We start from the raw sequence: 13,997 nt of genomic DNA, 5'->3' as shown, positions 1-13,997 counted from the left end.
ATTATTATTATTATTATTATTATTATTATTATTATTATTATTATTATATGGCAATAAATACCAAATAACATCACTAATATTGGTGAGTTTTTTGTATTTGTTTCTGCAGAAGTCGCGTCTTCGCCGTGCCCAAAACAAATACTGTAGTATTATTTTTGCAAGTGTTTTAATACATGATGTTGTTTTATCACATAAACAGCACGCTGGCCTTGCCCTGTGAAATGTAGCAAATACCCACGGAGGCCGCTTATTGAAATTTCGATCAGACGCTCCTGGTTTGATGATAACCGACCAATCCGTTTCACAGCAGGGCTATGGTGCCTGCCCTAGCAGACAGATGATTGGTCAGATGTTCTGTGGTCATTAACATGCAGAGGACAGAGACAAGTCGATGTGTTTTGTAGCTGCATGCAGTGTTTTACTTATTACGGACGAACATCTGGCGAAGTAAGGAAGAGAGCAGTTAGTTTATTAGTAAAAAAAAAAAAAAAAATCATAAAGGTAAGACAATTAAACGTGATCTCTTAGGTGAGTCAGCTAATTAACGTTTTTGAATTAGTTTATTTTTTACGAACGAACGGTATGTTTTTTAAACAGTGCTGTTATGTCACCCGTGCATCTTTTTTTTTTTTTTTTTTTAACCTCAGCACAACCGGAGAACATTGAACATTTAATTTAAAGGATTAAACAATAGGGGGCTTGTAAATTGTGCACGGTTTGCTAAGATATATTTAGAAACTGACTAGTAGTAGTGCGTAGTACCTGGCCATTCACCATTCTATATTGACTTTGTATTTTTTTTTCTGTTCTGACTGCCTCAGTCGAACAGAAGGCTTAGTGCGTACAGTACAGGTTACAGCTGCACAAGACTAGGGTTTTATATTCAACAGCAAACCACGGAGACCACGGTATATTTGTTTGTTCAGTAATTCACTAGATATGCATTTACATGTTCGATTTAAACTATGCGAAGTTTTACAAAATTTTACAATTTGATAGAAGGAAACACAACTAAAAATACCTATGCTGTAATGTCGTTTTTATTACTGTAATACTGTAGATATTATTATTATTATTATTATTATTTATTTCTTAGCAGACGCCCTTATCCAGGGCGACTTACAATTGTTACAAGATATCACATTATACATTAACTGCAGGTTTGTTTTTCAAACCTGAGGTTTGTTTTTCAAACCTGAAAAACAAACCTCAGCAGAATGCCCGTTTGCTCCAACACAAATCCAACCAGCAATCGCGTTTTATTCTTAGTAGAAATAGCCATAGTTGGAATATTATTACTGCTATTATGGCTATTATGGAATTTGGTGCAATAAATACTATCTGTAAAATGATAAGACTTCAACAAGTTGTTGCTGAGTCTACAATTCTGGGTGCAAAGGTTTCCAAACCTGTAAATAAAGAAGATGATTCTCAAACCTTTCTCTTTTGTCCCAATTCCTAAACCAATACTTTTAGGAAACATGTATGGGCATGCAAAGCATTCCAGGACCAGAGATCAATCTGTGGTGTGTTAGGCAGTGCTTCTTTTGGATATCATAGTTCATGTCTAATCTGCGGACTATAAAGAGTGTGTCAAGCTCTTTTGAAGAAGGTGTTAGTCTAGGTGTACTGGTTAACCAGTAACCTCAAAAGTAAAGAATGACAATCTTAATTTACCCACCTCAGAACCAATAAATTAGTGCTTCAGCAGACCGTGCAATTAGATGCATCTCTATGGATCCTGCTTAAATATATTCAGATAAGATCTTGTGTCACTTTAAGGTCGGTCTTTTCGAGACCGGATTATTGTTTTAGAGGGTGTTTCCAGGGTGCCGTGTTTGAAGTGCAGTTTTAGAGTAATGCTGGCCTTTACAATGAAGTAGGGTTGGGATAGAACTTTCTATTGAATGGCGTCATAACCTTCGCAGGCCTTCAGAGAAAGCAACCGTACAGCTTTAAATAAAGCCCAGGCAACACATTCCAGAAGGACAGTTCTTGTCCTTTCTGTTTGTTTTCCTCTGGGTGTCGTCCAAGGTGGTTATTACCATGTGACCAAACGGTTTCAAAATCAAGGAACAACAAAGCTACTGTGTTGTGTATACCCAAGGCACCATAAACACTGTACCTCTCTTTCCTTACCATTTGTATTTTATTACACATTTATCATGCTTTATACGTACCTTAAATAACTGGCCTCTAGTTTCCTTGAAAACTCCCAGTGGATCCAGTTGTTTGTTACATTCAAGTTTTCACAGCTTTGATGCTAACAGACTGTCTGAACCTCACCTGTTTTCAGTCCCATTGTTCTTCTGGGCTTTGTGTAACATGTCAAAATCATCACTTACAGGAAGGAGCATGGACATTTGTTTCTGATTGAAGTCTGTCCTGATAGTAAATAACTATTTACTAAGGTGTCAAAACAGAGGTGTTACACTATTTGCATACTGTATCAGTACAAATGTACCACAGTTTTCTAGGTAGTTTCCATAGAGCAACAGTAACAGTAATGCTTTTCGTATAACCCTTTAACTGAGGTGCCTCACTACAGCATTAAAGTGTAAGAGAAGCACTGTGCTGTACAGTGCTGCTAAATCTGATGATTCATTGTTCATCTCCCTGTCTTATCATTGGAGTTGGTTAAGCAGTGTTATCTTATCCAGGACACTGAAATCTATTGCAGGCATGCAGTTGACGTAAGCAATCTTTTACTCCTGGTGAATTTAAAATTATTTATTTGACTATTCAAGGACAGTCTCTTATCAAGTTGCGATGTAATTGCCTTTAACTAGTAGTGTATGCTATGCACACTCAAAGTATATTATTGAGTGCAGTGGGTGGGTTTCTGATAATGTTTCTCAAGCTGGTTTATGTTGCTTTTTAATGCGTGTATTTACTGTTTATCGAGCCAATATTAACTTAAAGTTGGATCCTAGTTTCGGAATTCTTGCCCTGTGATTGGGTAGAGAAATTGCATTTATCAGTTGCTTATTGTAAAAGTTGCCCTTTGAAGCCATATTTTTGATACCTACAACGCAAACCATTTCTCTTCTGGTCCATCTTCAGCGGTAAATGGCTGCCTCCCAGTCATCAGGCACCACTAAACGGCGGAACAAGAATGTGTCAAACGGGGTCAGTGGCAGTGAGAAGGAGCAGCTAGGACAATGGGGCAGAGCCTGGTAAGAAAGCAGAGGTGCAACTGAATCCATCACTGCATCAAAGAACAGCATATTCCACATGTGCATTCTTATGTGATCAGTGAGATCCCACTCTGAATACCACAAGTAGAAGGGTGTGATACAAGTGTACTCCATTTCCAGATATCATATTTGTAACCATTTCATATAACGGTGTTGTATAGTAATTGTAGTAAGAATGATTACAAACACCATAATAGGCGCAGTTAAACTGAGAATGTACTTTTGCAAGACCAATTGCAAAAAGAAAGAAAGAAAAATGTGATATTTAGTGTACAGTAGCTTATACTTTTGGTTAGGAAGTGCAAAGATAAGGGGTTGCATATTGGGCATAGGAACTGTTAAATCATTTGCATGGGTTTATTTTTACAATCCTGCATAACAACCAGGAAACCAAATCATTTGAATAATCTATTGTGCTTTTGTTCTTGTAATCAACAACAAAAAAACATAGGGGAATGCTGTATCACTTATCTCTTACAGAGCAGACTGCTGTATTCAGATAGTCTTTAACCATTCATGCAGTTTTAGAATTAAAAACTATCATGCAAGTATTTAACCTACCTTTGCATTCAAATTTAAATCCTCGGTAGGATTGTTGGTCTTCAAATACTCTGCACAACTTCGCAATCATAGCAATAAAATAGAGCTTTTAAAGAAGCCTTTTTTAAAATGCCCTTGTACAGTGTAAGGTGCCTAGCTGAACCCTGTTTTTCTTTTTGCAGGGAGGTGGACTGGTTCTCGCTCATCAGCGTCATCTTGTTGCTGTGTTTTGCTCCCTTCATAGTGTTCTATTTTGTGATGGCCTGTGACCAGTATGACTGCTCTGTGACGGAGCCTGTAGCGGACTTGTACACAGGGAAATCCAGTCTAGCAGATATCTGGAATCGGGCGCCTTCCTTTACCTGGACCGCTGCAAAAATCTATGCCATCTGGGTTACCTTTCAGGTCGGCATCTCTGTCACATTGTCTTTTAACTCCTTATTAATCCTTCACCCCAGGGCTGGAAAAACATTCCTTAAAGCAGTTTTGTGAATCGAGCCCAATGTTGCATAACCCCAGTTCCTTTATAAGAAAGGATGATGTTGTTCACTTAATGCGTTCTGTTTTCTATATGGTATAAAGTCCTGTTAGGACTAGCCATAGTGCGACCATAGATTTGTCAGCTTGTAACAATGGCTATTCAGTGCAGTATGTGTATTGTATTCGTCTGCTGTGTGGATCCATTCAGCTCTAGACTGATGGGATTTTTAGGGAAAGCCTGTTTCTTTTAACCACCCTTCCCCCTTTTTCTTATTATTTTACTGCCACTAGTTCCACCCCCATCTCTACCGTTTTACACCTTGGTGTTTGTCGCCCCCTGTCAGTCATGTACGCATCCCGAAAACAGTGAATGAATTTACACTTTCACAGAGAGGGGTCAAAAACACCACCTTGAAAAATCTGAAAAACCATGCTGAAACATGTGTTGATTCGACTTAGTTTTGCCCCGACGAGTTAGGGAACGATAGTGAAGTTTTAAATATTTTTTAAAAAATGGTATATATACTAATTAATACATTATTCCTGTAGTGGGGACATTAACCACTGTTTTTACAGGCCCCTACTAGAGGTATTGGTGCTAATCGGGTATTGACTATATAATACACTTCATATGTATATTAAAATTAGTAAAAAAGACCAAATTAAAGAAAAGAGTATAACCAACAAATGAGTTAAGTATAAACAATAAATGAACTACAGCTCTGGCCAAAGGTTTTACATCACCTAGAATTTTAGGATTGAGACATAATAATAAAAAATGAAAATAAAAACTTAAGAAAAAAAACTATCTGAACATAATTTAGATCTTCCATTTAACATAAATTTATCTACAAAATGATGATCGCAAAAGTCTACCTGAAGCCATAATAGTAGTACAGTATTTCATGTTAGATTTCTAAAATGTCGTATTTATCCAATTGTCAATTTTTCGTTAAGTATATGGGAGAACTACAAAGCGGTACGTAATTCAGTATGTTAACCTAAACATTATTCAGCAGGTTTTAAAATTAGTGAATTCTATAGGCCATAGCTGTACACAAACAGTACCACGGTGGATCCATTGAGGAAGTATTTTATAGTTCATATACTCTGTCTGCTGCATGTTAATATTGCTTCTTTCCTCCCTCTCGACTCTCAGATTGTGCTGTACATGTGCCTTCCAGATTTGTGTCACAAGTTCCTGCCAGGATATGTGGGCGGGGTTCAGGAAGGCGCACGCACCCCAGCAGGTGAGGAGAGCACTATTCGGAGTCTAGTACAATACGTAGTAGTTGCTCCCATTGTCATACCAGTGATATCACTTATATGTTGTACCACAGTCTAAACTGTTCATATTCCAAAACTAATAATAAATGACACTGAGCAGTTAAAAAAAAAAAAAAATTGGTAATAGAGGTGCCTATTATGTTGCATTCTGCTACATGTGCTATTCATTTCTTTCAAAGGGATAGATATGTTAATGCATTATCATTTGGTTTGTTTTTTAAAATCAAACGTGCTGCCTGGTTGTGTTTTTTTTTTGACAGTTCTCTTTTTAATGTTTTTTTGTCTTGTAGGTACAGTAAATAACTACGAGATCAATGGCTTACAGTGCTGGATTGTAACTCACGCAGTCTGGTTTGCAAATGCCTACTACTTCAAATGGTTTTCCCCTACTATCATTTTTGATAACTGGATTCCACTGCTTTGGTGCGCCAATATCTTGGGCTATTCTGTCTCCACTTTTGCTTTTATTAAGGCATACTTGTTTCCCACAAATGCAAAAGACTGGTAAGTACTTTGAACTACAGCCTGACAATCTTTCAGTCCAAATGTAGTAACTGCAGTTCAGCCTTCACAGTCTGCCTCATTGCAAAATATAGACTGGCTTGGCTCCTTAACAGTGTTTCTTGCCAGTAGAAATCAATGGCCTTTGCTCTGCATTGCTTGTCAAATCCCTGCCACTTTGGTTAAGTAAGGAGAAAAGAAAATAAGTGTTGGATTCCTCATTTTATCTCAGTGGTTATTCCCGTGTAGTTTCTTGCAGTTTAGCAGAGACGTCTTTCAGTTTTGTCAGTGTGGGTTTAGTTTTAGTTCACATTTTGGATGCTTCTTTTATTACAGCTATAGTTTATACTAGACACCAGATAGACACAGTATGTGCAGAAGGACTTGCTCTTCTATGATTAATGCCAGGAATGAAATAAATGAAAATATCATTGGGGTTGAAGCTTCAGGAACTAGTAATATACAGTCTTGAAGGGAACCAATTTGTACTTGTTCTTAAATCTTTCAGTAAATTCACTGGGAACTTCTTCTACAATTACATGATGGGAGTGGAGTTTAATCCCAGAATTGGGAGCTGGTTCGATTTTAAGCTCTTCTTCAATGGACGTCCTGGAATCATAGCCTGGACCCTCATCAACCTCTCCTATGCAGCCAAGCAGCAGGAGCTCTACGGTCAGGTGACCAACTCCATGATCCTGGTCAATGTTCTCCAGGTAAGGGTTCAAACAAGTAGTTGGTACAAAATGTGCCTTTTAGGGATCAGTTTGATCCACGGTCTGGAATGTGCTAGCTTTCAAAAAAGAACAGGCGAATACCAGGAGAGCTAGCCTGTAGTTATAAGTGACAACTTTAAATTACCTTTATCCTTGAATTTAGCAGAAAATCACTGATATTCCCAGTGGTTTTCCATTTCTCACTACTAGAAGTCAATAATTGGCATGCCAATCTTTTGTTATTTGTTTATTTAGCAGACACCTTTATCCAAGGCGACTTACAGAGACTAGGGTGTGTGAACTATGCATCAGCTGCAGAGTCACTTACAATTACGTCCCACCCGAAAGACGGAGCACAAGGAGGTTAAGTGACTTGCTCAGGGTCACACAATGAGTCAGTGGCTGAGGTGGGATTTGAACCAGGGACCTCCTGGTTACAAACCCTTTTCTTTAACCACTGGAACACACAGCCTCCATCTTTTGCTCTTTCCATAAGCCCAGACAAACCAGGATTTCACTAAAATCATGTGAAAATAGCTGGGTTATTGCACAGGATTTATTGAATTTAAGACAGTGTTCTGCTAGATTGGACCACTCTGCTTGTGACAGTGGAAACGTTATGTGCTTATTGCGAGGGCTTTTCAAAATACTTTCAAATGTGTCGTAATGATTACGGTGCATACCCTAGTGAGCTGAGAATAGTCACCTTCTGTACATTACAGGGCAGACTAAGAACATTTTCATCAAATGCAGGCAGAGGCAATTATCTTTGAAAGGTAGACTAAAGATTTGCATTTATTAAAATGATTGCCAACAGTCTGCTTTTGTTCCTTTTGACAGGCTGTTTATGTGTTGGATTTCTTTTGGAATGAAGCCTGGTACCTGAAAACCATCGACATCTGCCATGATCATTTTGGGTGGTACCTCGGTTGGGGGGACTGTGTGTGGCTCCCCTTCCTCTACACGCTACAGGTATGTAACAGCTCTAGTGATCTTGATAGCCACAAAATCAGAGTTATTTATAGAGCATAATAAAAACAGGGTTAGGAGAACGTTGCTTTTGTACAGATCTCTACTGTATCAAGCAGATTACACTGTGAGGATATTAACTTTCAACATGGTTAGCTCCTCTGGTTGTGTCGTATGGAGAAGTTGGCGGCATTAGACATGGAATTAGAAAATCGAATACAATGTAAATAACATTTAGCCAAAAGAAAGCTTAGAAACAGCTACTGTATAGGGGACAATTAATAAATAAAGTAATTAAACTCAAATACTTTTGTAGACGTCAGAAAAATAAGGGAAAGGTGAAAAAAACATGCCGTTAAGCTATTTACTAAATACTTTCCCCCCCACCTCCACCCCCAGGGCCTGTACCTGGTCTACAATCCAGTCCAGCTTTCTACTGCTAATGTTGTTGGAGTCCTACTCTTGGGCCTCATTGGCTACTATATATTCAGGATGACCAACCATCAGAAGGACTTGTTTCGCCGCACTGACGGCAACTGCAAGATCTGGGGCAGGAAACCAGCGTACATCAAGTGCTCCTACAACTCTGCCGACGGCACGAAACACCAGAGCAAGCTCATGATCTCTGGCTTCTGGGGGGTTGCGCGCCATTTCAATTACACCGGTGACCTGATGGGGTCGCTGTCCTACTGCCTGGCCTGTGGTTTCAGCCACCTCCTTCCTTATTTCTACATCATCTACATGACAATCCTGCTGGTGCACCGCTGTATCCGTGATGAACACCGCTGCTCCAGCAAGTACGGCACGGACTGGAAGCGCTACACAGACGCAGTGCCCTGTCGGATTTTACCTGCCATTTTCTAGAATTCACATTTTACATCAGGGACTCCCATTGCATAGTGGTTTGATCCATTCCTGGTTTTACTATGAATTTAATCAGACACTCCTGAGCTTGTTGCCTGTACATGTGGCTAATCATGCTCGTGGCAAAACCTGGAATGGGTGATGCTGTGCAATTTGAGTCGTATTTCCATCCCTGTACATTACATTTATATTGGATAATGAAAAGAAACCTGTGGAATGCTGAAAGCTTGCAGATTTAAAAATGGATAAAAAAAACTAGGATGCTGCCAAATTTAGTTTGGTTTTTACATTGATAGTCACATCCTTTTAAAGAGGAATAGATTTAAAAACATAGTTTCTGTTTTTATTAACCAACAATGTATTTTTCATTCACAAATCAGACCTTTGTTTTCAAATGCAAAAATCACATTTACACTTTCAGAACCACGGGACCCTTTAAAAAAAAACCCTTCTCCTATGTTTGTTTTTCTAAACCTGTTTTTGTCAATAAAGTGCAGTAGTCATGAAACTGTTACTGGCTTCTTTAATAGTGTACAACAATTTCATGAATTTAAAAAAAACAAAAAAAAAAGTTAGATTATTCACAAAAACAGCTGCTGCACAACATGGTTTTTCAAAACTTTCTGAAGTGTTTCACAATTTCATGCTATGGTGTTTAACATGAAATTTTGTGTATATTTTTGTCATTAAAGTGTACGCTGAAATGGCCCTGTAGTGAACTACAGTTATTTATGTAATTCATAACACATCTGCAGTTTCAAGTAGCCTGTACAAATACTGGTACACTTTTGCAGGTGTTTCCGAGATATATATAGCTATATATATAATGAGCAGCAATTTACAGTCTTGATTTTAAGAAACTATGGTACCCAATTTCAATAAGTTTCAAAAATGATGTTTTTTTGTTTTTGTATTAAACCAATGACGTGTCTCATCAAAATGTTTTGACCTGCAGTATATTCTCCTTGGAGCCTCAACCTGTAAAATCTCAGAAGTTAAGAGCCTTGCATATAGCTGAAATGTACTCCACACACACATTTAATAACTATAGGATACAAAAATAAATAAGCAACACTCATCTCGTTATGAAAGGGCAAATTTATTTAAAGCACTCCCCCCTCCCCTCCCATATAGAAAAATATGTTTGTTTTAACCCAACGATAATAAATAGAAGGAGCCTGTAATTTCTCAGGCTCCTGAAATACAGTAGTACAATCAGTGACCAGATTCACAATACAGCAAAGGCACTCGCATTAACCAAACTCAGCACATTGGCAGGAAACAAGGTCTGGACGGTCTACAGGTACACTATTGGCTTGGTGTTCACAAGGTGTTGTAGTGTTCTATACCAGAGCTGGAGCTTGCTGGTCTCATACACAAGGAATAAAGGGTTACTGATTTCTGGAAATGGCAAAATCCCCCAAATATTCTGCATAGCTTTAATTCCGAACTCATGTATTTTATACCAAATCTGCAATGTCTCCCCCACCCCATTTCCAGAAACTGTTGCCCCTTGTGAAAATGGTACATGCAGTAGTGTTCTTGTATTCTCAACTATATCACAATCCATTTTCCTTGCCAAACATTTCTTGAATAAATGAAAATAACAGCGAATAGTACTTTCCATCATTACTGGACGTCTGCTAAGAAATAAATAATAATAATAATAATACTATGATTAAGACAGTTGGGGAGAGGGGGTGCATGAGAGTATTGCATGGTCTTTTTTCTTTTTTTCTGTTACAATTGTAACGAGTACATGTAGAAATTATGTAATGAGAGGTTTTTCTAATGAGATGCATTATAGACAAACATTACATACATACTTTTGTGCTCCTTGATATAATTTTTTTTTTGGGGGTGGGGGAGGGTCATACAGTTACTCCATCGGAATTTAAATAAGTCTTTTAAAAAAAATATATATATTGTGCAACATTACATTGTGCATGTGATTTTTGGCATTTTTAATAACCAAACAAACAGCATTTTCTTTTTTAATGAGTACTAAAATGGTCCTCCAGATACTTTAAAAACAATAAATACATACATTGTTTTTTAAAAAATCCATGCATGCACCAAATTGGCAAAGGCATATTGCTAAATAATGGTGGAGTGGTGGGTCTACACAAGGTTCACATATAATAACGCACAATCAGTTACACTTGCTCACTGCCATCATGCATCTCATTTTAGAAATTGAGTTTGAATCCTAAACTATCATTTTCAAATAATTCACAGAAGGATGGGGTTAAAAGTTCAGTAGGAAATACTTAATTTTGTGGATCATGCCCTTTAAAATGGCTTGAGAAATATGTGACCAGAACATGCATTAGAAAGCAGCATAAAATATTATGTAATGGAACCAGCCACTTTTTAAAAGCTTCTGTAACTGTAGCCTTTCATTCATTCTTCTCTCCCCATAGTCCAAGAATTTGAGTGCTCATTTATTTCTATCACTGTCCCTGAGATGTGGAACAGTGTTAATAAGGTGAGTATTCTATTTATTTTAGATCTGGTCCCAGTTTTCACAACTATAATAAAAACTGGACTTGGGAGCATCATAATAAAATCTTAGTAGCGTTGTCTTGAAAAGTATTATTCATATTATTAGTATTATTTATTCTTTCAAGTTTCAGCCTAATTTATGAATTTTAGGAATTGAGATTAAATAACACATTGTAGGTGTCTATGGTCCAGTGGTTAAAGAAACAGACTTGTAACCAGGAGGTCCCCGGTTCAAATCCCAGCTTTTGCAAATTGTGTGACCCTGAGCAAGTCACTTAACCTCCTTGTGCTCCGTCTTTCGGGTGAGACGTAGTTGTAAGTGACTCTGCAGCTGATGCATAGTTCACATAGCCTAGTTTCTGTAAGTCACCTTGGATAAAGGTGTCTGCTAAATAAACAAATAATAATAATTGTCAAAATCAACTACTATTAACTTTAATCTGTAGTGCTGCAAGGTCAATGTCTATATTGAACTGACCCCAAAATGAGTGCAAATTTGACTATGGATAGAAGACAAGACATACCTGCAGATGTTTGGTTTCTTAATGTGGCATGTACTGAACAAAGATGGATGACACAGTAGTATCTCCTGTGTACACTCTAAACCATTTTGGCCTCTTCCTTTGTGAACACCTATGGTAAACTACAGAAATAAAGATGGGTACTGATCTTCCTTTGAAAACAACAAAATGTAAAAATAAAATAAAAAAAGTTACGAAATTATGAAAGTAACAATATACTGTAATCAAAATGTATACATCATTATTTTCTGAAATTGTGTACATCTAATAACAAAATATTTTAAATAATTTAAGTAGCAAAATAATAATAATAATAATAATAATAATAATAATAATAATAATAATAATAATAATAATAATAATAAGGCTAAATGTTTATCCAACATTTTTTTTTTCATTCCATTTTTAAAGAATCACGGGTACCTGTTGATTAAAAGTTTCTTGCTCCAAAGCAGGTCAAAATAACATCGAGGTGTTATACATCTTCATCGATCTCGGTCAACAATGTTGTGTATAGTGTCTAATTTTCATTAAAGTTTGGTGCCAGTAAAACTATATATATATATATATATATATATATATATATATATATATATATATATATATTTTAAAAAAATCACCCACTTGGACAGAATCATCTGCCCTCATTAAAAAAAATAAAAAAATTGTTCTTTAATTTTTAAAGCAATTCTTTAAAAAAAAAAAAAATCCCAGTTATTGAAATAACTTTGTTTTGACGAGCAAATGGTCCCCAAATTAAATCCCATTGCCCCCATTTTTTGTCTTTCTTTAACCTTTGTGTGTGCTGTATAAAGTTTGCAAAATTGCCAGGACCAATTTACAATAATAAAAATAGAAAAAAGCCTGGGAATAGCCATTTGTAATAGTTCTGTTGTACAAATATTGAAATTTCACCTCCCCCCCCCCCCCCCCCCCCCCCAACGTTAATCTTTTTGTGCATCCAGCGTAATACCCGCTTGAAACCCGCTATACAGTAGTGCTTTTCGGATGCAGTTGTGAATTTGCACTAGCTGTGAATTTGCACTCCCCTAGCTCTTCAGCAGGTACCAATTCCAGGATGGTATTGAGTTAGCAGAGGATAGGGGCAGATCTCCTACATGTTCCTTTCAGCAGTGAGATATTTCAGGGCTGCAGAGCCATACTTGCGGGATAGATCCTGGTGAAACTCATCCTTCAGGGTTTGCAGACAATTCCTGTAGCCGGAGCTGGATCTGAATTTGGAGATATCGAAGCTCGGGGCATGAGGCATGTGGATCACAAAGGCATTGGGCAACACCACCAGATCATACTCCTTTATGAAAAATCAGGGAGAAAAAAATGGACATCATCAAAAGTGTACAAACATGCATACTCAAGAGCCATACTATTCACTGTTATAATCGCTATGTCACAGCTAATGTTTTATAAAAAAAGACATATGCACACTTCCCTGAATCACCAAACCGCTATTCAGAAATTAGGAATGGGTCTGAAGCACTTTGGTTCTTGGGTATCTATTTACAGAGTAGATAAAAATAAAAATAAAACTTAACACTTCTCCTGCTGCAAAACACAATACTTAGCAAATTATAGCTGGTCTTGTTTTGATTAGAAACTTAGATATTGTTCAAGCATTTTAAAATGTCATTACTGCAATCAACTATAATTCAGGTTTTCCCAATCCTGGTCCTGGGGAGACCCCTATGTCTGCTGGTTTTCACTCCAACTGAGTAATCAATTACTTAATCAAACCCTTAATTGAACTAATAATGTGCTTAATTAATTCATTCATTCATTCATTAATTAGACCTTTTTAATTGTTCTCAACTCCTAAAAAGTTGCCAATTTCAAGTTACTTATAAAATTGTATAGTTAACTGGAAATCTCCAACTGTTTAAAAACTGAAAACAATTAAAAAGGTCTAATTAAGCTGATCTCAGTCAATCTTGGTATCATATTTAAGTGATACAATTACTGCATCCATCTCATTTAAGTTTGTTTTATTACTGATGATGCTATCATCATCATCATCATCATCATCATCATCATCATCATCATCATCATCTATAGTTGTATATTTATTTACAATCCAGCATTGTTGTTAAATTGTTTGAAACAACTGCTAAATCACAATGGAGTCAGTTTATTACTCACCTTACTGCATTTACAATTACCAGTTTCCTTACTCATAAACTGATGTTTTTCATTTCCATTTAAATAATAATAAAATTTATATTTTATTAATAACTTGAAAATTGCCTAAATAAAACAAAACAAACATTCACAGAGTAATGGTTATAGCCTCCATAATTGTAAATATTTTGTTTAAAAATAAATGTGGTTATTTAAATAAAACAAAAGCTACAATGTTAACAGGTCTGCAATCGGAAGCTATCCAACAGCACTGGTTACAGTACCGT

The 13,997-nt window shown here is 36.8% G+C and overlaps 2 protein-coding genes across 10 annotated transcripts in view; one reads left to right on the top strand and one right to left on the bottom strand.

The window, feature by feature from the left end:
- Positions 1-346: 346 nt before the first annotated feature.
- Positions 347-9,491, top strand: LOC117435021 (7-dehydrocholesterol reductase-like). Of its 2 annotated transcripts, none has more exons than XM_034057865.3 (8): positions 347-501; positions 3,064-3,176; positions 3,920-4,142; positions 5,377-5,467; positions 5,795-6,008; positions 6,514-6,718; positions 7,559-7,690; positions 8,087-9,491. In XM_034057865.3, exons 2-8 carry the CDS (start codon positions 3,070-3,072, stop codon positions 8,549-8,551), a joined length of 1,437 nt encoding a protein of 478 aa, XP_033913756.3. In that variant the 5' UTR covers positions 347-501; positions 3,064-3,069; the 3' UTR covers positions 8,552-9,491. The 2 variants fall into 2 exon arrangements, with proteins under 2 accessions (XP_033913756.3, XP_058859182.1); XM_059003199.1 differs by having other exon boundaries at positions 347-528.
- Positions 9,492-12,501: 3,010 nt separating this feature from the next.
- LOC117435020 (xylosyl- and glucuronyltransferase LARGE2s-like) overlaps positions 12,502-13,997 on the bottom strand; it is a 106,040-nt gene continuing 104,544 nt past the window's right edge. For 7 of the 8 annotated variants that reach the window (XM_034057859.3, XM_059003196.1, XM_034057861.3 and 4 more), the window contains one exon: positions 12,502-12,889. In XM_034057859.3, the coding sequence (XP_033913750.2) occupies positions 12,692-12,889 (198 nt within the window). In that variant the 3' untranslated portion in view covers positions 12,502-12,691. Of the gene's footprint in view, positions 13,092-13,997 lie in introns of all 8 variants that reach the window. The other variant, XM_034057864.3, reaches the window with a different exon arrangement.

This window comes from Acipenser ruthenus, chromosome 28 (genome assembly GCF_902713425.1).
Source record: "Acipenser ruthenus chromosome 28, fAciRut3.2 maternal haplotype, whole genome shotgun sequence".
Taxonomy (NCBI): Eukaryota; Metazoa; Chordata; class Actinopteri; order Acipenseriformes; family Acipenseridae; genus Acipenser; species Acipenser ruthenus.
This window is presented reverse-complemented; position numbering and strand designations above follow the sequence as displayed.